This window comes from Euleptes europaea, chromosome 11 (assembly GCF_029931775.1).
Source record: "Euleptes europaea isolate rEulEur1 chromosome 11, rEulEur1.hap1, whole genome shotgun sequence".
Lineage (NCBI taxonomy): Eukaryota > Metazoa > Chordata > Lepidosauria > Squamata > Sphaerodactylidae > Euleptes > Euleptes europaea.
In genome coordinates this window covers 63,950,135-63,976,736 of record NC_079322.1, presented here as the reverse complement: position 1 = coordinate 63,976,736, position 26,602 = coordinate 63,950,135, and the positions used below count along the sequence as shown (strand labels likewise).

The window sequence follows — 26,602 nt, the reverse complement described above, 5'->3', positions numbered from 1 at the left end:
CTTCTGCATGCCAAGCAGATGCTCTACCACTGAGCCAGGGCCACACCCTAAATTACTAGTTTAATTTAGTAGTAATTACTGGTTACTGCAGTATCAGCAGCAATCCCTCTCATATTTTAGTGGCAGCTGTTTTCCATTATGAGACTAATGTGAAAATCAACCCAAAATTTACTTGAAAAAGGACGAGAGGTATGTGGGGGGGGGGGGGATGGTTGACTTGCCAGCCTTGACCAAGCAAGAGCAGGACATCAGCAATCATTCTGCTGACATCGCTAGCCCTCGGTGTCCTCATGGTCCCTAGGAAAGGGAGAAATGGCCATTACTCCAAGGGCACCCTGCCAGTTCTCTGCAATTTCTTGCAGGTGTCACATATACCCAACATATGCGACAGAGAGAGCCTGCATGCAGCGATCTATTTAGAAATGAAGAGGCAGTACTATGAACAGAGCGGCTGGGCCTGGAAAGCTGGCAGGCATGGCACGATGGCTCTGGGGCAGCAATTCGGCTGCTGAGACTGGCCTGCCAGCCAATTGACCGTGTCACATTCCTTCGCGTTGCTAACCGAGTTGGCAGACGCTGAGACATGAATGGGAATGGGTCTGACCGCTGCTGCCCAGCAGGCATGTTCTGTCCTCTGCCCAAGAGCCGGGAAGCACAGAGCCTTAAGTGGATTTAATAAGAAGCCAGGAAATGTCCAGGAAAGGGCACCCAGCACGGTAGCAGAGTACATGGCTTGCACATAGGAGGGTCAGCCTCAGGGATCTGAGTTGGTAAAGTCTGTGAAAGACCTTGGAGAACAGCTGCCAGTAAGAACAGACAGTACCGGCCAGGATACGAACATAAGAAAAGCCCTGCAGGATCAGACCAAGGCCCATCAAGTCCAGCAGTCTGTCCACACAGTGGCCAACCAGGTGCCTCTAGGAAGCCCACAAACACGATGACTGTTAGCAGCATTATCCTGCCTGTGTTCCACAGCACCTAATATAATAGGCATTCTCCTCTGATACTAGATAGACCATCAGAGCATACGAAAAGCCGTGGTGGATCAGACCAAGGCCCATCAAGTCCAGCAGTCTGTTCACACTGTGGCCAACCAGGTGTTTTTAGGAAACCCACAAACAAGATGACTGCAGCAGCATTATCCTGCCTGTGTCTCAAAGCACCTAAAATAACAGGCAAGCTCCTCTGATCCTGGAGAGAATAGGTATGCATCATGACTAGAATCCATGTTAACTAGTAGCTATGGACAGCCCTCTCCTCCATGAACATGTCCCCTCCCCTCTTAACGCCTTCCAAGGTGGCAGCAATCACCACATCCTGGAGCAGGGAGTTCCACAATCGTCTTCCCAGTACAAAGAAGCTTCCTGTATTCATGGTATTGAACAAATGGAGAGAAAACAATGCCAGAGGAGTCGTGCTGTGGAAGGCTAAAAACAGTGAAACTTCTCACATACGGCCAATGCGGGACAGATCTTGCACTTTTCCATCCATGCACAATCTAGACCAAGGCAGTTCTATACCCAGGCAAGATTTGGGTGTATGAAGAGGAACAAACCCCCTGCTCAGTACTAACAGCTTGCTTGGTGAGCTTCTGCCCATCAGTCAACTACCTCGGCAGATCAGAGGGGAGTGCTCTTGAACTCCTTGGAGGGAGGTCAGAATAAATGAAGCAAAGTACAGTCATGGAAGGCTTCTAGCTGTTCTCATTGGCATTTTTGTGCCTTGGGCCTAGGGCTTCCAGGTTGCTCTTTACCACTGATGGGAGGTTTTGGGGGTGGAGACTGAGGAGGGTTGGGTTTGGGGAGGGGAGGGACTTCAATGCCATAGAGTCCAATGCCAAAGCGGCCATTTACTCCAGGGGAACTGATCTCTATCGGCTGGTACAGATTTCCAACTGTACCGGGAGGGCTACCTCGCTGATTTCTGTGAGAAGGTGTTTATACACCTGTAGAAGGACTAAGCACTGTGAAATTGCATGCCGAGTCCTCTGGAAATAAGACTGTCGGCAAGCTGGTGAAGAAATAGGATCAAAACGTGCGTTGGGTCGACCCCATGTTCTTGCCTTCTTACTAAGCTCCTCTGTTGAGCTCTACATAGAGTGTACGTGCTTTTGTTAAACTCCAATACGGAGGATTGTGCTTCTACACTTCAATCTGGTTGGAACTTTGCTTACATAGATACATTTATAACGTTTCAGCCCATTGGGTGTTGGTTTGCATGCAGGGCGTTTATTTGCACTCTTGTGTTAAAGTAATCATTGCTTGATTTGTGTATAATTTTGGATATCTCTGTTTACAGGGTTGGTGTGTTTATTTTGAACTTGATTTAATTTGTATGTAATAGATCATTCTGGGCATTAGTTATGCCTAGGCATGATTTAGAATGCCACTAAATTACACATAAAATGAGGGCATGACAATAATGCCTTATAAGTAAGATATAACGGTGTTGATTACTTTACACTTTGTATAATAGTGATACAGAATTTGAGCTATCATACTGTTAGCACCTGGAGGTTGGCAACCATACTTGGGCCCCTCTTGTATGGGGAAAAGAAGGGATGGTGTGTTAATAAACAAAACCATAAGCATAGCCCTCTAAATTTGGGTATATTACTTCAGTGGTTTTAATAAAAATGCTTACAGAATGTGAACTTTTTAATGGGGGGAGGGGGCCTGAGAACAGCAGAAGGGAATAAAAAGTAGCACTAAATAGGACACCACAAACAAACACATAGCAGCATAGAATCAGAATCTAGGTTCTGGGAGAAATATTTGTTTTGTAGAGAAAGGTGGGGTATAAATATTTTCAAGTAAAACAAACAGGGCAATACGGTGAATCCAATCCAGATCTTGTTCGACCAAAGTCATCTCCAAGACTAGAGCTGACAGGCCATTACAAAGATGGGCAACAAAGATGGTGAGGGGTCTGGAGACCAAGTCCTATGAGGAAAGGCTGAAGGAGCTGGGTATGTTTAGCCTGAAAAGGAGAAGACTGAGAGGGGATTTGATAACCATCTTCAAGTACTTGAAAGGCTGTCATATAGAGGATGGTGCCCAGTTGTTTTCTGTTGCCCCAGGAGGTCAGACCAGAACCAACAGGTTGAAATTAAATCAAAAGAGTTTCCGTCTAGACATTAGGAAGAATTTTCTAACAGTTAAAGTGATTCCTCAGTGTAACAGGCTTCCTTTGGAGGTGGTAAGGTCTCCTTCCATGGAGGCTTTCAAGCAGAGGCTAGATGGCCATCTGTCAGCAATGCTGATTCTGTGACCTTATGCAGATCATGAGAGGGAGGGCACCTTGGCCATCTTCTGGGTATGGAGTAGAGGTCACTGGGGGTGTGTGGGGGAGGTAGTTGTGAATTTCCTGCATTGTGCAGGGGGTTGGACTAGATGACCCTGGTGGTCTTTTCCAACTCTATGATTCTATGAACCTCAGGAACTACCATATGCAATCCTAAACAGAGTTATACCTTTCTAAGTCCATTGAGGTCAATGGGCTTAGAAGGGAATAACTCTGCTTAAGACTGTACTGCATGTTCGCCTTCATTAGCCTGCAGCAATGATTAATGGAGAAGGGAGGGGGGTTATCACTGAAGCGCCCAAAGAAACATTATTCTTACTTAAAAGGGGGGAAAAGCACTATTCCAGCATAAAGGAAAGGAAATCTCTATCCATTGTCAGTTTAGTTCTCTTTATATTCTCATTGCCAATAACCTTGTCCAGAGCAAAATGCAAAAACTTTCCACTGAGCAAAATGAATACGTTGTAATCTCTGCAACTACAAAAGTTCAGGAATGAAAAGAGATGATGGAGAAGCTACTCTATCTTCCTTACCTTTATACCCATCCCCCCCAAATAACAATCATCATCCATCTAATGCCAGCCTCTTTAACACAAGATAACTGTTGTAATAGTTTTGGAATAAATCGCTACCTTCCTTCCTGACAGTGGTTTTTCAAACCACAGGGCTGCATCTATACAGCTTTCCCATAGGGGGAAAGGGAGGGGAGTCCCCTTTGACCACCGAAAAGGCTATTTTGGTGAGTCATAAGATCTCCCTGGACAAATGCCTTATGGGACAGGGTTTGAAGTAAATACGTGAACATATGAAACTGCCTTATACTGAATCAGACCCTGGGTCCATCAAAATCAGTACTGTCTACTCAGACCGGCAGCGGCTCTCCAGGGTCTCAGGCAGAGGTCTTTCACGTCACCTACTTGCCTAGTCCCTTTAACTGGAGATGCCGGGGTTTGATCCTGGGACCTTCTGCATGCCAAGCAGATGCTCTACCACTGAGCCACAGCCCCTCCTCAGAGGGGAGTAGAGAAGGGAATGAGGTGAGGTTGACTGAAACGGCATGAAAAAGCTGGCTGGATCCAACCCCCCGTTTTCGAAACACTTCAATATATTCCTTTAACTAGGTTTTTTACAAGGAAGCTTTAACGCAGCGAGGGAGAATTATGTATACAAGCCTCTGAATTTGAATACCGCAAACTCTTCCAGAACTTTTGCAAAGGGCCAACTAACGTTCTGTTACTGATTATATGGAAACTGTGAAGAGGTCTCAGGAACGCAAGAACAATCTGCTAAAAGACACCAGAACCATAAATTGCTGAATCAGTAAAGGCACAAAAGGAAATTTCATTGAAGAAATGAACCTTGCTCTGGTATTAATTTGCTACCTCCACCCCACCCCCCTTCACTCTTCAACTTCCCTGTTCCCTCCAGTCTTTTCCAGTAACTGTCAGATGCAACCACATGACATCATATATCATCTGTTTTATGCAAGCTACATCTATGAGAACAAAGGTGTAACACCACAATTGAGTAAGCACTGCTACTCACTCAGATGCAGAGGGCATATATGCCCATCGATGGGCAAGAGCGACAGAGGGTTGATAGCTTTCATTCACATGGGAAAATTGGAGGCGCTAAGGTTTAAATTAACTTCAGGTCTCAGAGAAATTGTTGCATGAGCCAGCGTGGTGTAGTGGTCATGAGTAGTGGTTTGGAGCGGTGGAGTCTGATCTGGAGAACTGGGTTTGATTCCCCACTCCTCCACATGAGCGGCGGAGGCTAATCTGGTGAACTGGATTTGGTTCCCCACTCCTACAAATGAAGCCAGCTGGGTGACCGTGGGAAAGTCACAGTTCTCTCCTAACTCTCTCAGCCCCACCGACCTCAAAGGGTGTTTATTGTGGGGAGGGAAGGTGATTGTAAGCCAGTTTCATTCTCCCTTAAGTGGTAGAGAAAGTAGGCATATAAAAACCAACTCTTCTTCTTCATGAGCTTAATTACAACCAAAGGGGAAAATGCTGCTTTATGAAGTGGCTTTCCAGTGCTTTTCCGTGGTCGAAATTTAAGCTGTAATGCACCTTAATCCACTGCTTCAAGTTACAGTCTTTTTTTTTTTTACACAGTAGCACATTTCAAACATGTAATGCAATTTTTAAAATAGCATGTGTATTTAAAGCTGAAGTGCAACAAAGGGATTTATCATGACATGCCCGCAAAGACCACTCAGGTCACTTTAAGATGTAGTTTTGCATCTTTTTTAATAAAACAAACCAATATGCAGTTAATAAAAAATACTTTGATACCAAAGATCCCTGTGACTTTTTCAATAAGCAGAGAGCGGGGTTGAGCAGGGGGGAGGTGTCTCCAAAAGCAGTACCTCTTCGGCACAACAAGTATTTAAACCAACAAAGTTTTAAGAAGGAGAACAGTTGTTTTTTTATATGCCAACTTTCTATACCACTTAAGGGACTCAAACAGGCTTACAACCACCTTCCCTTCTCCTCCCACAACAGACACCCTGTGAGGTAGGTGGGGCTGAGAGAGCTCTAACAGAGCTGTAACTTGCCCAAGGTCACCCAGCTGGCTTCACGTGTAGGAGTGGGGAAACAAACCCAGTTCGCCAGATTAGCCTCTGCCGCTCATGTGGAGGAGCGGGGAATCAAACCCAGTTCTCCAGATCAGAGTCCACCGCTCTTAACCACTACACCACGCTAGATGTGAAAACTTTAAAAGTTTTCAATCCACTGTTATGAGGCTCACAGGCAACGTGACTTGTCCATCAAGGATAATAATCAAAAGTGTGCCAGGATTGCGGATCCACCCCGAAACACAGTGATGCAATCACAGCACGCAACATTGGTGGAGAACACTGTTCGTCAGGTAGAAACTACAACATGGGTGTGCTTTGACCACACAAAATCACCTATTATTTTCACATGGTTTTCGCAGTAGGTACTTCTTCAGGATTACGGCCTTACCTTGCCTACATGTACCTAACCTGACTGGCAGCACCTCTCCAGGGTCTCAGGCTGAGGACTTTCACGTCACCTACTGCCTTGTCCTTTCAACTGGAGATGCCGGAGATTGAACCTGGGGCCTTCTGCATGCCAAGCAGATGCTCTACCACTGAGCCACCGCCCCTCCCCTATACAACAGAATGTAACAGAATGAGTTTCTTTTAGTAAACATGCTCCAAGCAAGCCACACAACAACTACAATGCACTCTTCTCTCACACAAGTACATGCTTAGCCTGCAAGCTCCTGTACAGTTCTGCCCTTGATCCAAAAGGTTCCCACACACGGGTTAAATAAAATAAACCACCCTGTCTAGCAAATTAATCACTCTGAAAAACAGCCCATTGGATCCATCCACCATGCACAGAAAATTTAGCGCACAATCAACATGCCATAAAAAGGAGGGTTGCAAGGGTTTTTACTCATAGCGCATTTCTATGGGATACAGTTTCCTGATCTGGAACAGACCATGAAAGATGTGATCGAGCCACATTAGTGCTTTACTGGGTTAGCATGAAGAGGGGAGATATAGGAGTTCAACTTCTTATGTTATGACTCACCATCTCCACATAAAAAACAGTTGGCTTCGTTCTACAGCTACAACATCCTGGATCAACTTATGACATCAAGGCAACATCACAAGTTATGGCATCCTCGTAGCACAGAAAGCTTACTCCTAATCTAGAACTGCTTTTAAATCGATATTTGATGTATTCAACAAAAAAGCTAGGTGCTGTCTGGCATGCCATTTTCAAAGCCAATTTATATATTGGCCCCGGCAGGGATGGACTTTTAGCACTACTTGACAAAACTCGTTGTGCGGGCCTGAGAGGTGAGCTGGATCAGAGGGGGGGCTCTTAATAACTCCTCCTCTCATTGCATTTGAAAAGCAATTTCCAAAAGATGGCTCTCTCTTTGTTTGAACATCTGTATTTATCCTCAGCTCCCTCTGGCAGCAATGAGTTATCAAACCTAGTTTTTCATATATCTTATCAAGAGTCTGGCCAATTAATAGAGTTTTTTTCCCGCAAGGTAGTCCAAAATCTCTGCTCTATTTGGCTCTGGTCTCTTATTCGCCAATGAAAAAACTTGGGAAAGATCACTAAGGTTAGAATCAAGAATATCCATCTGCCCGCACTACAACTGAGAAGATCATGATCTAGGAGCGCTTTAAAGATTGGAAGATGCTTTAGCCTGTTCCAAACTGTTAGTAATCCCGCAACTAATAGAATTCATAGAAAGCTGGCTCTTCGCAAATGGCAAAACTGGTGTGCATAAACCTACAACTATTTCCTATACTTTTCACAACAGATCTTAATTACAAAAACCGTAACTTAAATATTAAAAAAATAGATGCAGTAAACCTGAACTTCTTGGACTACACAGTGAATGCGGGCAAGCCGTAACACTGATTACTGAGAAAGACCAGCCTTTCAGGCAGAGTAAATCAACCTTTATAGTAATGTGCATGAAATTTGAACCCAAGAGGGCTGAGAGATACTACTTTTTTCTTAGAGAGGTACAACAATTGTGGCAGGAAACATAAATCCTTTTGACATCATAGCCTTTGAAACAATTGCATAAGGAAGAGGAATTGTCTCATTACATTCTGTAATCATCTTTCTGTCTTCAACCAAAAGGCCTCTCCAATAGCTACAACTGCAGAATGAGAGACACACAGCACTAAGCATTTCAAATTCTGGACACAAAGATTAATTTCACTTCAGTCTATTTGATAAATATCAAGCCCCTAAGCCTCTCTATTACCAGACACAGAAAAGACGTGTTCGTGTTTTTTTAAAAGCAAGATTTTAAAAACTATGCGACATATCAGGAAATCTTCCAATTTTATAGAGCCATTTTAATGGAACAAAAAAAAAAAACAATACATCTTCCCATAATACCTTTTTGTTGTTTTCCTTTACACTGATTAACTACTGGTGTTAATAATCCCACATGTAAACAAACTAGAAAAATTTACTAGCAGGACGGAGAAGACATGCCGCACCTTCATCTGTAATTGAATTCAACATGAGCCAGAATGCACTGTGGGTTTTGGCAAGAGGTCAAGCCAAGTCAAGCATAGATTTTACACACAGGGGACACACACACAAATTTGTAACTCCCACTTTGCTTTGAGCAGTCCTAAATAAATGCTGTGCAATTTAAATCAACGCTCATACTGGTTTGAAAGATGGGTAGATATTTTATCTGGACAACTCCGATATTACAACGCAATAATTAATCTCTGAAAGTGAACCAAAGTTAGTTCATTCAACTGTTGTCAATCAAACCATTTCCACTAGCTTACAATTCATCCCTTTATGGCCGTTTCCCCCTCATTTACTGTTATGATTCCCAAAAAAAGTATTAAAGCAAGATTAGGTTAATGCATACCGTAAGTTATCATGGTAAAGCTGACCAGAATTAAAGACTAGCCGATATGCATATGCCATTTAGGAAGGGGAAAAAATGCACCCAATATTTCCAGTCAAGTCATACAGGAAAACACACACACTTCAAACACTTCATTAAAAAAAAAACTGACTGGATTCCAGTTAGGTAATGCAAGGGAAATGCTGTTGACTTGACAAGGCATCAGGATTTCTCCCACAGTTTCCAAATAGCTCTCCAGCACAAGTGTTTACTCCTTTATACAAGGTTCCTTGTATAAACCTTGTATAACTGATGGGAAGCCCATCAGTTAAGATTGCCACAGCAGAAATCCACCCAGGTTCCAAGGCTGTCTAAACTTGTTAAGGAAGGTTCATTTCGGACCAGGTTCTGCTTCTGCTACAAAACAACAAAGAACGATACCCCCACCCCGCAAGACCAATTCAAATTTCTGACACATCACAGTTTACTTCCAAAACAAAATGGATAGATTCTCAAGACAAAGGCCCAACTAGCATTGGACTTAGGAACTTACACAACGAGGGACCCAGCATATCTGAACAGTGCCTCTACCTAGATCAGTGGTTCTCAATTTTTTTTTGCTCCATTCCCCCTTTTCACCATTGTTCAGAATATAATTCCCACCTTCCCAAGACAGTCAAAAACTTTATTGAAAGTCGCAGATTAAATTAAAAACAAATTTACAATTTTACAGATTGTACATAATCTACAGAACATCACACTTTGCTGAATAGTGGTCCCAATTTCCCCCCCAGAACCATAAAATTCCCCCCAGGGGGGGAATGCCCCCCCTTGTTGAGAACCCATGACCTAGATGCACCCATAACACACACACTGTCAAAAAAGATCCAAGAACTGTAGCACCTTTGTATGTTACAGGCCACAGCATGAGCATATACACCATCAACAGGGGAGGAGAAGAAATTAGATTAGAATATGCTCCATAAAAGATAAGACAATAATGAGTGACATATTTGTTGCCTGGGAACACATCGGCCTGCCGATAAAAAGGAATCCAGCTTCCTGAGGCAAGGAAGCAACCGTAGGGCCTCCTGCCTCCCCCCCAATGTGAAAAGAAATCATATTTCATCTAGCTGCACCACAGAGTAAGAGAAAGAGAGGTGAGACAGAGAGGTCCCCTCCTTTGGCCAACCTGGAACCAGCCAACTCTGTGCCTGACCAGAGCTGCCTCCTGAAGCAACTGTCCAGTTTGGCTGTTCGGAACATCAATACAAGTTATCTGAAAGTCAGCACCCAGGTTTTGTTTTTCCTACTCCTTTCCTGTCCCCCTTTTCCATCCCTGTTGCACGTGATACGTTAAATGGTCATAACCGGTCTGAATGTAACCGCAGAATGCCGGTCTATAGATGCACCAGATAAGGAAGTAGCAAGTCTCAACAAGTTTGACACAACCGTCTCCCAAAAGGACTTCCCCAGAATAGCAACCCGCATAACGGTGAGAGCAATTAAAAACTTCTTACCACGTGCAACTCCCACAATGTGAGCAGCATCATGTGCCATGAGCGCCCCACCACAGAATGGCACCAGCATGGCGTGGGCAGATGCCCGGAGCAAAATAAAACCCATTTCGATGTCACCACTTCCATGAGGAGTGCTACCACCAGGAAATGTTATTTACATAGGTCTAGTTAAGACTGAGAGAAGCCCCGTGGCGCAGAGTGGTAAAGCTGCAGTACTGCAGTCCTTCAAGCTCTGCTCACGACCGGAGTTCGATCCCGACAGAAGTCGGTTTCAGGTAGCCGGCTCAAGGTTGACTCAGCCTTCCATCCTTCCGAGGTCGGTCAAATGAGTACCCAACTTGCTAGGGGTAAAGGGAAGATAACTGGGGAAGGCACTGGCAAACCACCCCATAAACAAAAGTCTGCCTAGAAAACGTCGGGATGTGACATCATCCCATGGGTCAGGAATGACCCGGTGCTTGCACAGGGGACCTTTACCTTTTACCTTAGTTAAGACTGAACCCATTCCTGAGAAGGGAAAAGACATTCTAGTTCTTGACATCTTCCTTCCCCCATCTCTTCATGCGCACTGTGAACTGACATCTTCCCTATCTCACCCTAGTAGAGTAGGCATAATGGCATTAGGACAGAGAAATGCATATGCGTTTTTCAGGGCTCAAGTTACAAAGTATGTTAAGGTTCCCCTCAACTGCTTTTTACTCAACCAGCTGTCAAAAGCCAGAAAGCCTCAGCAAAGTACCTTTTCCCATGTAAATTAAAAATTACACATTTCTTTGGATTGCACCGTTCCGTCCCTATTCTTAGCGGGGAGGTTCTGCCCCTCATAACCCTACAAAGGAGAAGAGAGAAGGAACATTGGTCCTCCGTCCTCCTATCCGTTTGCCCAGATACTGAAGGGATCCATCCCTTGGCCCTCTGTCTATGAAAAATACTTCCCTTGCTCCCTTTAGCACTTGGGAGGAGAAAACCGAGTATTTCCCCTGCTCTGTTAATGAAGCAGGGCCGGCCTAATCAAATATACCCCAGAGCTGGGCCCCAAACGAATTGGGGGAACGTGGCAGGGCAATTGCCTCCGCAAGAATAGGCCTCTCCTCCCCTGCACCGCTCACCATTAAACCCCCCCCCATGTTTCCAGCTGTGAGGAACCACAAGGAAACCACCACTAAGCTGTCCAGCATGAGAATAGTGGCCCTGATTTTTGTACAATATCATGTTTCTTGGACGAGTTGATTTAAAACAAAGGCCTTTATAGGGCCTCTGCCATGGTACAGGGCGCAACGCCAGGCGTTTAAAAAAAGGTAAAGATCCCCTGTGCAAGCACCGGGTCATTCCTGACCCATGGGGTGACATCACATCCCGACGTTTACTAGGCAGACTATGTTTGTGGGGTGGTTGCCGGGCGTTTAAGGCACCCAAATACGCCTCCAAACTAAAGTTTTCCATGTCAGTACTTCCTAGCAAAGGAGAGGACCCAATTGGATCCCCAGAGGCAGAACCAATGCAGTCAATTCCCGCAGGACAATTTGCAGCCTTTTAATAGAACCCGGAAATCTACAACCTGAGAAGAGTCCAGGATACATTCGCCTCATGTTAACAGGGCACTGATCACACACACACACCCCAACAAATCTCTATCATATAAAGGAAAAATAAATAGGCAATGGCCCAAGTCATTGGGTGGGCCCAGGGCACACTCTGCACATGGTCAGGAACACTGCTGACACCAATGACAACAAAAATCAACAGTTCAAATAGGCCAGGGCACACACTGCACATGCTTGGGAACACCGTTTCCTTGTTCTTAGGTGAAACACTGGCACCTAGGACAAAAACCAACAGCTCAAATGGGCCAGGGCACACTCTGCACATGTTCAGGAACACGGTTTCCTTGTCCTCAGATGAAACACTGGCACCGAGGACAACACAAGCCAACAGCTCAAACCGCCCAGGGCACACTCTGCACATGGTCAGGAACACTGCTGACAACAATGACAACAAAAATCAACAGCTCAAATGGGCCAGGGCACACTCTGCACATGCTTGGGAGCACCGTTTCCTTGTTCTTAGGTGAAACACTGGCACCGAGGACAACAAAAATAAGGAGCGCAAACGGCCCAGGGCACACTCTGCCCATACTCAGGAACACTGTTTCCTTGTCCTCAGAAGAAACACCGGCACCGAGGTCCACAAAAACCAACAGCTCAAACCGCCCAGGGCACACACTCTGCACATGCTCAGGCTCTCTGGCGCTGAAGACCGTAAAAAAAAAAAAAACATTCAATGGCTCAAGTTGTTATCTACTTCCTTATTACTTCCGAGGGGGGGGTGGGGAAGAAAAGAGACGTCTCTGCTTTCAGCACGGGGGAGGGAGGAAACGGGAAGACCCCCCCCATTGCTTTGAACTGAACTCCCCCCCGCATCCCCCCCACCCCCTCCCCCCCTCCCTTACCGTCGATGTTCTCCCGGTCGCTGATGTGCTGCAGGTTGCAGCCCGTGTCCTCCCGGCTCAGCTCCGCCTCGGGGCGGTAGGACTCCAGGCGGGAGTGGGCATGCCTCCGCAGCTTGGGGCTGGACGACACGCAGCAGGAGGTCGTGTTCCCCATGGCCGCCGCCGGGGCCGTCCAGCCAAGAGGCCGTAGCCAGGCCCGGGGGGCGGGGGGAGAGAAAAAGGAGAAGGGAAGAGGAGGAGGAGGAGGAGGAGGGGGGGGGAGGCGGCGGTCAGCAGCAGCAGCAGCAGCGAGGCGCAGCCATCGGCGGCGAGGGAGACGAGCAGCCCCGCGGGGGGACGCGACGCCGGCGGCCGCCTGCCGCTCCGCCCCCGTCGAGGCTCATGCAAGCCGAGGCGCCCCGCCGCGCGCTTCGCTCATCCCGCCCGGGCGGGCAGCGCTGCAAAGCCGGGCTACGCCGCTTGCTGCTGCGGCTGCTGCTGCAACCGCAGCCCCATGGCCCTCCGCCTCGGGGGCTCGCCCTCCTCCTCCAGCGACCCAGCCGGCGCCCACGCCGAGGAGGAGGAGGAGGAGGCAGCTGGCCGCAAAGCCGCTTCCCTCGGCCCCCTCCTCTCTTTTTTTTTTCCACCCACCCACTTTTGCAAAAACCGGTTCCGGTTCAAGGGGGTGGGGACGGCGAGGCGGGGAGGGGCGAGCCGGGGGGGGGGTGGGCCTGCCGGGCCGGGGTGGAGGGGAGCCCGGCGGGCCGAGGGGAGCCCCTCCAAGCACTCGCGCCCCTCCGAGCGCTCCTCCTTTCTGCAGCCCTGCCAGGAAACTGCCGGCCGGGGAGGAGAAGCAGCAGCAGCTCCTGCAGGGACGCGCGTTGGCCAGTCTGCTGCTTTGGGGGTTCCCTTTTATCCCTTAGAACAGGGGTGGGGAGCCTTTTTTTTCCGCCAAGGGCCGCTTGGAGGTTCACGACATCATCCGCGGGCCGTACAAAATTAGCAACTTAAAAATTAGCCCACCAAGCCCCAAGCAGGCAGCTGCCCCTGATGACAGCACGCGCGCACACCCAGTGCGGACCCGGGGGGGAAAGGGTTAACAGTTTCTTGGGCGGTCCAAGCAGCTCCGTAGCTAACGACTCTTCTGCAAGGGGGGAAAAGGGTTCCTTTTCTCAGCAAAATAAACTCCCGACCGCCTTGAATAGAGGCTGTTCCTGTCCGCGGGAGGGGGCGGATCGCCAGTCTCCGATACTTCTGAGCTAGAGATCTGCCTGGACCCATGAAGGGCCAGACCAAATGATTTGGAAAGCCTTAACCGGGCCTGACGTTCCCCACCTTCCTTAGAAGCTCCTTGCTCCATTGATCTTGAGCAGCATAGATCTAGTGTTGCAGGGATACAAGGACTGAAACAAATGTTGCCACTGACAATGTAGCCTTGGGGTCCCCTATCGCTTAGTAAAAAAGGCATTCTGTCAGTCACAGAGGCATTGGATTTGTATGTTAAAAGGGGGGAAATATAGTGCGATCCGAGTTCCTCCTAAAAGCGGCATTCCCAAAGGGCATGGGCTAATGAGTCAATAGAGCCAGAAGGGCAAGGGGCTTTGGGGGTTTCTGGCCGAGCTGCCTCCCCCTTCCAGCTTTAGGGGAAGGGGCCGAGGCTCAGGGCCTCTGGGCGGGGAGGCCCAGCGAGCCCCAGATGTTCGGGGAGGAGGGAGAGGAGCGCCTTGCGGTTGCGAGGCTGTGGGGGGGAAAGCAGGGTTGCCAACCTCCAGGTGACTAAGGAAACAAGGGGTCGGCAAACTCATTAGTCAAAAGAGCCCAATATCAACAGTACAATGATTGAGATTTCTTTTGAGAGTCAAATTTCTTGAACTTAAACTATGTAGGTAGGTACACTGTTTATTAACTTAATAAACTTTAATTAAAGTTTTAAGTCTTAATTAAACTATAGGTACACTGAATAAAACTTGATATCATACTTAATAGTGATCTTATTTATTGATAAAAATTAAATTGTAAGTCCCTGCCATTTCCCCCTCCTCGTCCGGAGACCTCATCTGGAGGCCTGGTCTACCACCATAAAAGCCTATTGGTAGACCTGGCCTCCGGCTGAGTCCCATTGGGAGGCCAGGTCTACCCACTGGCTTTCTTGGCAGTAGACCTGGCCTCTGGAGGCCCATACAAGCCAATTGGTAGACCTGGCCTATGAAGGGGGACTTTCCCCCCCTCCTTGGAGTCCAGGTCTACCGCCAAGAAAGCCAGTGGGTAGACATGGCCTCCCAATGGGACTCAGCCGGAGGCCAGGTCTACCAAAGGAAGCCCACCCCGCCCAACAGCTGATAGGCAGGCGGGGGGGGGCAGGAACCGCCGAGCCGCCCGCCCAGCAATCACGCAGCTAGAGGGGAAGGGAGGCTTTAGCCTCCCAACCATTGAGGGAAAGGGGGACCCGGCCATTCTCCAGGGCAGGGGGGGGGGAGACAGCGCGTCCTCTCGCCTGCTCTCTCTCAGGCGCGCCGGCTCGACAGCCCAGCTGCCGGTGCGAGCGGGCGCAAGAGCAGGGGCTCCGAACCAAGTTCGTAGAGCCGTACTCAACGGGCCAAAGAGCCGCATGCTGCTCGGGAGCCGCAGTTTGCAGACTCAAGCAGCATTGAGCCTTGCGCTGCTTTTTTCATTAGTCTATACTAATGAAAAAATACTATACTTTTTTCATTAACCTCCAGGTGACGGCTGGAGGTCTCCTGCTATTAACAGCTGATCTCCAGCCAAGAGAGATCTGTCCCCCTGGGGATAGGGTTGCCAACCTCCAGGTACTTGTTGAAAGCTCAATAAAGCACATAAGAGCAATATGCAAACAATTGTATTCAGAGAAAAAAGAACCTCACTGCAAAGGTATCCAAAGGATATAAATACTGAGCAAGGTAAGTTAATACACAATAAGAATACAAAAAATGTGTACAAGAATAAGTCAGGTATACAATAATAGACTATCCAGAATGGTAAAGTCCAAAAGAGCACGGAATAAATATCAGACGCAATGGGCTTCCGGTAAAATCCCCATTTCAGAGCTTTCCTCAAGCTTCAAGAAGTACCACGTACCAATATCACCTGTAATAAAATGCATGCTATCACAATATCCAATCAAATTTACAAGACAACATTTGATATAAATTAATTAAAGGTTACAAATTATTAAAATATCATGCTTACAAAAATATATCATTTTACATACCAAAATTGGAGAGAGACGTCTATTCTGCCATTCTATGTAAGAGGCTTGGTAAGCATCTGAAGTAAAACTGGCTGACTCTCTCTTAAGGTTTTAATGGTTCCACAGGTGTATGCTATCTTCTCATAAGTGCTAGGTCATGCTACCTTAAGCTATGGTGAAGAGGCAAACCTACTGCAAATCAATAGAACATTAAAGAAAACTGGAGAGATCCAAAAATGAATTTAATCCTTTTGGCATTAAAGTGTCAAAAAGGAAAATGAAGCGGGACTCCTGTTGTGCTAAAATCCTGTCTATATTTTGATTCTGAAAAACCTTCCCTTGATACTGCCAAATAACAAAAAATTGTGTGTCCGTGTCTAAGTGCTTGAGTTCTTTATAAATGGCAGTCAATGGGGCTTCTAGATTAGAATTCCTAATCCGGGACCGGTGCTCCCCTATACGAAGTTTGATCTCCCTCTTTGTTTTGCCTACGTAGAGTAGACCACACGGGCAACGAATTAAATAAATAACAAATTTACTGTTACAATTACTAAAGTGCCTCAATGTGAAAGTAAAGCCCGTTCTAATGTCCCGAAATTCTTTAACCGGTAGTGCTTGTGCACAAGCACTGCAATTGCCACACTTAAAATGGCCGACTGGCAGGCAATTCTGCTGGAGAGGTAGACAATCAGATTTTACAAGTTTGTCCCGTAAGGAGTGTGTTCTTTTTAAACCAAATCTAGGTAGTTCTTCACAGCCCGGTATGTTTTGTACCAAGTGCCAATGTTTTCTGATGATATTCTGTATATCCCTAGTTTTGTAATTAAATTGCAGGGCTGCGGTTACACTGGCAGGACTAGAACTTTTTTGCTTCCTTTCCAGGAGTTCTGATCTCTGTTGGCTGTCCGCGCGATGTTTGGAAGTCGCAATGACTTCTGGGGGAAAGCCCCTATTGGTACAAGTAGACAAAAAATTATAGTGTTTAAACATGTAATGAAACAAAGTGCAATGATACATACAGGAAACACATGCAACTATATATACAAATGTACAATTCTTTTTCTGATGCAGTCTTTATGCAATGAGATTTCCTTGTGTAGTTGTAGGAAAATTCATAAAAAAGTCCGTAAGGTACTTCTATAAATATTCAAGTCTTTATAGGATAGCAGTAGATGGGGGACGGCCGTTTCAAGAATATTTCTTCAGCCCCAATTTAATTCCTATGTTTAAAAACAATATACTGATATAAAATCTAGCGTTATAATAAATATTATAAAATAGTATAAATAATTCTCCATACTTACAATTTTACAAACTGTATCATGTATCATATACTCAGTTAGCTGGTTCCAGTAGGATACTCCCAAGTGTAATGGCTAAGCTCGAATAGAATCCACCTGACATTCACAGCTGCAAATAAGGGATCCTGCCATTCGTGTCTCCGGTAAAGTTTACCGTAATCTATCTAGTAGGTGCGAAATTATCATCAAAGTCATATGGAATTCAAATAAAACAAGAAAAATCATTGTCTAAATTTAAACCATTGGGTTTTATCGTATTAAACAGATGGATGAAGTAACTTTCCTTTTGCCTTAAAATCCTTTCAGTATCTCTTTTCTCATAGCGTTTACCTATCAGATTCCAAATGACAAAGAATCTCAAATCATTTTCTGAATGGTGCATCTCTATGAAATGATCGACTACCGGAGCACTAGTAATTTTGGCGTGGATTCTCGTTCTGTGTTCTAGAATCCTAGTTTTAATCAGTCTAGTGCTAGAACCTATATAAAAAAGATCACACGGACAACGGAGGCAATATACCTAGTTTTTGTTTCACAATTAGTAAAGTTGTTTAGTGTGAAAACAAATTCTGAATCTACCCTTTTAAATTCTTTTACCTCTAAGCAAAGGTTGCACGCCAAGCAAGCATGACATTTATAATGTCCCCTACATCTATCTACTCTGTCAGATGTATTGTTCAAGTTAGTCAGATCCGTATGTACTAGTTTATCTTTAATAGATCCTGTTCTTCTATATCCAAATCTAGGGGGATTCTGGCAGCCCGGTATATCCTTTACTAGGTGCCAGTGTTTTTTGATAATTTGACTTATTGACCATATTTTACAACCCTTTACAAAAATGACTGATTGTTTTGTGCTAGACTCAGCGTACGTGATTAAACAAATAGAAGGCTTTAAGATACCAAACGGAGCTGTGCTAGCGTCCTTGGATGTTGCAGCGCTGTACACCAATGTACCGCTAGACCAAGCCAGACTGATCATAGAAAATTTGCTGCACTCAAGATCTGATCAATCACCACCAACCCATTATCTGATGGACATTGTGGACATCATTTTTGAGAACAACTATTTTCATTATGGACACGATTTTTTTCTACAGATAAAGGGGGTAGCCATGGGCGCCACGTGCGCCCCGGCAGTGGCTAACCTATATATGATTAATTTTGAAAAAACCTTTTTGTACAACAATAATCCTTTTGCACAGCATATTTTATTTTTCCGTCATTTTGTAGATGATTTGCTTCTTATTTTTGATTCCCAGGAGAAATTTGGAGAATTTACTGCTTGGGTCAATTCTTTAGATCCACATTTACAATTTTCTGGCAGCAGTGATCCCCAGCATATCTAATTTTTGGGATCTAGACCTATGTCACTACACAATCTTCTTTAGCAGTCAAACCATATACCAAACCGATGGCGAGAGAAACCTGTTTGCATTTTGCATCATACCGCCCCACGCATTTAAAACGCAACCTTCCGTATAGTTCCTTTTTACGTATTAAACATAATTCTACTTTTTTCCAAGATTTTGATACTGCTATCACCCGGGTAAAGAACACACTTAGAAACAGAGGTTATCCAGAAAGAATTATACAAACAGCACTTCAGAAAACCTTGGAGAGAAACTCCTCTTCTTTATTTACAACAGAAAAACAAAGCACGTCCAGCAATAACATATTTTGTTCTCTGTTATACAATCGGCATACAGAATCCATCAAACATATAATAAGAAAACATTGGCAGATTTTAGCTGATGTTCTCGGATGTACCCAGCCCCCCACCTTTGGCTTACGTAGAACAACGTCCATCAGGGACAAAATTATACACTCTGACTTCTCACCCCCTCCTCCTACTCCCTCAGTAGTAGGACATTTTAAATGTGGTTCCTGCAGTGTTTGCGCCTTGTGCCTACAGGTGCGAGAATTTCAATCAACCACCTCAAACTTCTGTTTTACATTGAAACATTTCTCAAATTGCTCCACCAGCCATGTCGTCTATTCCGTGATTTGCAGCTGTCAAAAATTATACATTGGAAGCACAAATAGATCTGTTAAATTAAGGATCGGAGAACACAGGTCCAGAATACGCTCAAGGACCCTCGAGGTGCCATTGGTCAATCATTTTATAGAAAACAAACACAATGCAGAAGATCTCCGGTTTTTTGTGATATGGGTGTATAAGGGACATCAATACAATAGATCTAATATCCAAAAAATATTGCTCCAAAAAGAGGCTATGTTCATACAGCTCTTCAATACCCTGACCCCCCACAGATTAAATACTGAACTAGATCTATCGTTTCATTTAGTCATTTAATTGCATAATTTTCTTGCATTAGTTTAGCCATAATATAATTTGTTTCAAAAAACAGTCTGTACCTTTAACAAAGATCTGACATAGTCAGCTTTACTGTATTATCAGCACCTGCATCTATTTAATGTAGCGTCGTACCATTCTTACCATTGCAACTGCAACTTGAAAGCTGATCCAGCCCAGAGAGGTTCCTTGAAGCAGATAAGCCCCGTTTGGTGCGACTGTGAGCTGTTTGAGCCTTTTAACTGTATGTACTATTTAATTTATTTGTTGTTAATAGTTATTCACATTGCATACTATGTTGTCATATTGAGTAAGCTATTATTTTTAAATTATTATTATTTTTAAATTATTTGTCGCCAGGCTGATGAAGCCCCTAGGGGCGAAAACGCGGAAGTACAATCCGGAAGGCGTTCCTTACAATCCTTTCTGGTGAAGAAGAATTTCATTCCCAAAGAACTGTACTTCTAATGTTAGCCCTTTGGGCACGAACATTTGCTTACCAGTTTACTCTTTTGATATTACAAAAACTGTGGAAATCGCACAATAGTATAATAGACAAGACAACAAAGCATTTGTGTTTTACGTAGAAAATATTTTGTAAATAATTTGGTTATGGAAGTTTTCACATGGGTGTTAGCTTCTGCACTTTTATAGTTAGCTTGTGTAATTAAGTTTATATATATACATAAATTTGTAATTTGCATATATCCTTGAGCCTAGTGCTATTTTTTCATACTAGCCATACTTATATAGCATTGGTGTTTTTTCCTAACCTCCAGGTACTAGCTGGAGATCTCTTGCTATTACAACTGATCTCCAGCTGATAAGAGATCAGTTCCCCTGGAGAAAATGGCCGCTTTGGCAATTGGACTCTATGGCATTGAAGTCCCTCCCCTCCCCAAACCCCGCCCTTCAGGCTCTGCCCCAAAAACATCCCGCCGGTGGCGAAGAAGGACCTGGCAACACTGCCTGGAGTAAAGCTCCACATCATGAGCCAGTTTGCTGTACTTTACAAGGTGTTTGGAACATTCTGAACCATAGCTGCTGTTGACAGTATTTTCATGTGTCGTGGAAGGAAAAGGTGATAGTGTTCCTGGACAGCCTGACAGCCAGCCATCTTAGATGGGCACCAGTGCCAGCCTGATGTTGTTTTCATCTTGTTTCGCCTATTGCAAAATTATATGCAGATATTAGGGTTCCTCCATTTATGGGAAAAGCCCCCCCCCCCGAAAAAAAACAATGTTATATAACATGTCCTTTGCGCCAGTGGCATTTTGTTATTTCATTGGCACAAAGGTCCCCCCACCCCCATAATGCATGCTCGTCTAAAGTAAGTCAATCCCATGACTTAGGGAGTGTGAGAAAATCCATAGGGTTGGGCTGAACAATGGGGTATATTAATGATGCTTTATCTGTGCAGCTTCTAAATCTTTAACAACTTCCTCCCCCTTTCTCATATAGCGCTTCTAATAAATTATACTTTCAGTATTTATACATAGACTTATATATATATTCTTTTCACCCAACCTTGGGTACCCAGATAATATTATGTGTTGCCATGCATTTTACTCTTATTTTATTTAGTGGGGCCTTCCTTGCAGTATCAGCATTACACCAACATGGAACTTGCCACCATAGCAAGGTAATCTGTCCAACGCTCTAGACGGGGGAAGTATTATTATAATATTTGCTGTGAGTTAAATGGAACTTGTTTCCAAGGAAGTTTGCATAGCATTGCAACCTGCATTTATTTATTAATTTTCAGGAAAGGCAGGTTGAGAGAAGTTGCGCCCACTGAAATTGCCTCTTCAATACAACTGCTTAAAGTATGGGAGCTATGGGGTCCTTTATACATCTAATAAACACAATTGTTTAAGGTTCACATGAACACATGAAGCTGCCTTATACTGAATCAGACCCTTGGTCCATCAAAGTCAGTATTGTCTGCTCAGACTGGCAGCGGCTCTCCAGGATCTCAGGCAGAGGTCTTTTGGAGGTGATTTTATTTGTAGTTTTCGTTAAGGAGTGTTAATATAGTAAACACATTAAGTTTATCTGTATTTGTGGCTGATGTCCTATGATTATTTTTATAATGTTACCATTTTTGTATTTTTGTTGTATTTGCTGGTTTTGGGCCATAATAAATACTATTGATTGAGGAAGAGGTCTTTCACATCACCTACTTGCCTAGTCCCTTTAACTGGAGATGCTGGGGACTGAACCTGGGACCTTCTGCATCCCAAGCAGATGCTTTACCGCTGAGCCACAGCCCCTCCCTATACTATTTGGAAGATCTGCTGCAAAGAACATTGAAAGTGGATTGAAAGTGCATTATTCAGCATGTGTGAAAATGGTCGGTGTGTCCTGTGTTTCTTGTTCTTCTTCCAGGTTTACTGCTAACCTGGTTAATTCAAATGCTCTCTTAATAAAAGGAGGGGATGGTGTCAACTCAATGTATTTAAAGGCAAACGTCAAATGCCTGACCCAGATAAATGTGTGAATGTCAAGAAGCTTTCAGTTGCAATAATGAATGAATTTCAGCCAGAGGAGAATGTGGGGCATGTCTACAATAATTGACAGTGCATGAGTTGTACTAAAACAAGGCTTCCTCCCTGTACCATTGTTGATTCGCATAAAGAGTCATTGAACGTAGAGGTTGTTGGTATAACTCACTAAGTCAGGCAGCGGAGCTGCTGAGGCATAAATTTTCTCTGGTGCTCTGCAGAAAATTAACAGTTACAGAAATACTTACAGCCCATTCCTGACCCAAAAGGATGAAAACCCTTAGGAGGCCAGGAAGGGGCTCTGCTGGCGTTAGGGCCCACTGCGCCAGCGCCCATGCCACTTACACCATCCGGGGTGGCACAGATGCCGGCGGGAGACCCGAGCGCCATCCTCCCAGTGCTGCTGCAGCAGCGCCACCCAGGGATGCCAGCTGGGCTTCCTGCCAGCATCCCACTGGTGCAAAGCCTTGCACTGGCGTCCCGGGGTGTGTGTCGTGCGGCAGAGCTGCCAGTAGGCAGCTTCCTGACCCCTTTCGCCCCAGGTACACAGTCTAAAACAGGAGCATTGCTGCACCAGTTTTTTGCTGGCGCAGCTTCGCTGTTTTCAATGGGGCAAAATGCCCCATTTTCAAAGAAAAAAACCTTTAAAAGGCTTTTAAAAGCCTTTTGTCCACCGGGGAACAGCTTAGGAGATGCCATGGCCGTGCTGTCCCTGGCTGCCGAAGGCTCAGGAATGGGCTGCCTGGCTGTCATATGACACCCTATCTGTGTTCACATGAACTAAAGCGGGCACAAACAGAAAATGTGTCTGAAGCTCTCTCTTCTTCTCCCAGAGCTTGAAGAATCCCTGAACCTACTTTGAAAGCCTCGAGTGAAACTAAAACAAAACAGGCCTTCAAAATATGCAGGTTACCAATACAGAAGAGCATGTCTAAAAATGTGGATATGGTGGTATAGACACTGCTGCAGTCATAATAAATCATGAGCACGTCAAACTAATATTTGAGCGGGCTTTTGGATTCTCTTCTGCTCAAAGATAGGAAAGTATCAAAAGTGTGCTTGTTTAGGATTGCAACAGATTCTGAATATCAATAGAGGACAGAGTGGTGGTGGAAGATGCCTTCAGGCCACAGCCAACCCCATAGGGTTTGCAAGGCAAGACCTGAGCAGTGGTGATTTGCCAGTGCCTTCCTCTGTAGTGATCCTGGACTTTCTTGGTGGTCTCCCCTCCAAGTACTAACTAGGGCCGACCCTGCTTAGCTTCTAAGATCTGACAAGTTGGGGCTAGTCATGGCAGACAAGCTGCAGTGAACAATCCTAAGAGATGACTGTCCCTGATCACTCTGCTAGTTCAGCCAGGGAAAATCTTTACTGCCAATTCGGCTCTGAACAGTGCCACGCTAAGACTAAAAGTCGGGTTTCCAAACTCCAGGTTGTAGCTGGAGATCTCCCACCATTACAACTGATCTCCAGGCGATAGAGATCAGTTCCCATGGAGAAAATGGCCGATTTGGAAATTGGACTCTATGGCATTGAAGTCCCTCCCCTCTCCAAACCCTGCCCTCATCAGACTCCATCCCCAAAATCTCCAGGTATTTCCCAACCTAGAGCTGGCAACCCTAACTAAAACAAAAGAGTGTGTGTGTGTATCTGCAGAAACAATCAAGAATTAATAATTTTTAATCTTAATGAACTGGGGGGATACTTGGCAACTGCCAATGTAATATTAAAATCCATTCCTGCTAAAACAAACCTCAAATTATCCAATTCGCACCTAGGGTCCTGTATAAAACGTTTTATCCATCTGTCTCTTGCCACAATGAGCAGGTCACAGCTGAATAGATAATGTTGAAGGGTGTCTATTTGACCAGAACCACGCTGACAAACTCGTTCAAAAGACAGCACCTTATTTAAATGGTCCAATAGCTCCCCTGACCGAACGGCATTCAATCTAGCCAACGTAAATAATCATCTGTAGCGTGACACTATCAGGAAGTCAAAGTATATTGGAAGAGATTAAGGCAGCATTAAACCTAGGTATAAAAGTGAACATACTCTACGTGCTCTTACCATAGTGCTTCTAAAATCCAGCTTTTGCAAGCAGCTCAAGATTAAAGAACGAGCTACTGATCTTTTAAATCATAAAGAGAGATTCCTAAAATCTGGATATGAGTTTCAACCAACCAGGGAACACCAGCATTTCTTACTCTTATAGTAAGGACAGACTACTCAGGATTTACTAGGCAGAGACCTATAAAGGAAAGGCAAGAGACAGTCAGGCCTGTGAGAAATGCCTTCTGATCCCTGCCAAGAGGTACAGCCTACATTCTAATGCCCTTTATTTATTTATTTCAAAACCATTTATTAGCCTCCTTTCTACCTTATAGGAACTCGGGGAGGCTTACAGTGTAAATAATAATAAAATATATTAAAACTAGTACGTATTTGTTTATTACACTTATTATCTGTCATTCTTCCTTGCAGAACTCAAAGCCGTTTACAATATAAATAAAACATTACGATAAACAACAACAAAAACCACACTACACCCCCAATAAAAAGTCAACAATATAAAAACTCCAATTTGGACTGCCGATAAAAAAAACTAAACCAATCAAATGCAGTCCTAAATGAAACTGTCTTCAATTGCCTCCTGAAAATCGATAATGGGGGGAGGGGCAAGTACCCCTCCCTGGGAGGCTGTTCCATAATTGTGGGGCTGGCACTGAAAAGGCCCCCAGTCAAGCTTCTTTTGTCAATGGGACAGTCAAGAAGGCCTCTCCCTGTGATATCAGTTCCCAGGCAGGGACATATGGGAAAAGACAGTCCTTTGGACACTCCAGTACCAAGCCATCTAGGGATTAAAAAGGTCAAAAACAACACCTTGTATTGGGCTCAGGAGCAGATTGGAAGCCTTGAAAGAAGAAGAGTTGGGTTTTATATGCTGACTTTCTCTACCACTTAAGGCAGAATCAAACATGCTTACAACCACCTTCCCTTCCCCTCCACACAACAGACACCCTGTGAGATTGGTGGGGCTGAGAGAGCTCTAAGAGAACTGTGACTAGCCCAAGGTCATCCAGCTGTCTTTATGTGAAGGAGTGGGGAAACCAACCCAGTTCACCAGATTAACATCCCCCCTCGTGGAGCAGTGGGGAATCAAACCCTGTTCTCCAGATCAGAGTCCACCCCTCCAAACCACCGCTGTTAACCACTACACCATGCTGGCTGTCTAGCCCCTTACTGGGGTCGCCGTAAGTCGGCTGTGACTTGACAGCGCTTTACACACACACATCACACTCCTTCTGTCTTGAAAAACCTACAGGGTCACCATAAGTCAGTCGGCTGTGACTTAACGGCCCTTTCCACCACCACATCGTATTCCTTCTAGGACTGGATGAAACTGTGCCCGATGCTTGACAGACAAGGGTTTCTAAAAATACGTAAGCCTTTGTAAAAAATCAGATAATTCTTTCCTGCTTAAAACACATGAAAATTATATTATTCTTTAGCATTATGAAAAAATAGTCTTCTTTTATCTGATGGGTTTTTTTTAAATATAAAAAGGTTATCTCGAGAGTGCATGAAGGGAAGACACAAATAATAAATTTAAGTATCTGATAATTAGAAACATTCTGCCCATCTGGTTTATAAGTATATTTCATTTATTTGAGACCTGGTGGTTTGATTTGTGCTTAGTCATGTCCCACTGCAAGGGGTTGCATCATTGATATAAAGCAGCATCTTGGGAGTTTAAAAAACAACAACTGAGCATCATTGAGGCTTTGTGGATTACCTATCAAAGGGAGACTGATGGGCACCCTCAGTTAATCTGTCACTGCTATGGGGGAAAAACAAGCACAAGGATTTTAAATAACTGTTAAGGAAGACTAAAGAAAACATGTAGAACCTCTTTAGATTCATTATGTAGAAAATAAAATAGCTTGCATCCTACCACTCTATTCAATAAAGTTCGAAGGCTTCCTGCAGCCTAAGGAATTTTTCCTTGAGTGTTTCTCATTGGAAGAGCTTCTTCCATTGGAGGCAGGCCCTTAGTGTGTGAAGGCCAATTTTTCTTTGCATAATACACATGAAAACATGAAGCTGCCATATACTGAATCAGACCCTTGGTCCATCGAGGTCAGTATTGTCTACTCAGACCGGCAGTGGCTCTCCAGGGTCTCAGGCAGAGATCTTTCGCATCACCTACTTGCCTAGTCCCTTTAACTGGAGATGCCTGGGATTGAACCTGGGACCTCCTGCATGCCAAGCAGATGCTCTACCACTGAGCCATGGACCTTCCTCAAAACATTGGATCTGGTCACCAATTTGCTAGAGTACAGTCTTGAATGCATAAACACATGAAGCTGCCTTATACTGAATCAGACCCTTGGTCCATCAAAGTCAGTATTGTCTACTCAGACCAGCTGCAGCTCTCCAGAGTCTCGGGCAGAGGTCTTTCGCATCAATTACTTGCCTAGTCTCTTCAACTGGAGATGCCAGGGATTGAATCTGGGACCTTCTGCATACCAAGCAGATGCTCTACCACTGAGCCACAGCCCCTCTTCTAATAATGTAATGTATGTGGAATCCATTGGCATAAGCTAGGATAACAATCACTTATTTGGATGGCT

The 26,602-nt window shown here is 44.8% G+C and overlaps 1 protein-coding gene across 1 annotated transcript in view; it reads right to left on the bottom strand.

The window, feature by feature from the left end:
• CCNY (cyclin Y) overlaps positions 1-12,850 on the bottom strand; it is a 107,261-nt gene extending 94,411 nt beyond the window's left edge. Inside the window, exon 1 of the mRNA XM_056857474.1 lies at positions 12,661-12,850. Coding sequence (XP_056713452.1) covers positions 12,661-12,814 — 154 coding nt within the window. The 5' untranslated portion in view covers positions 12,815-12,850. The remainder of the gene's footprint in view (positions 1-12,660) is intronic.
• Positions 12,851-26,602: the final 13,752 nt, after the last annotated feature.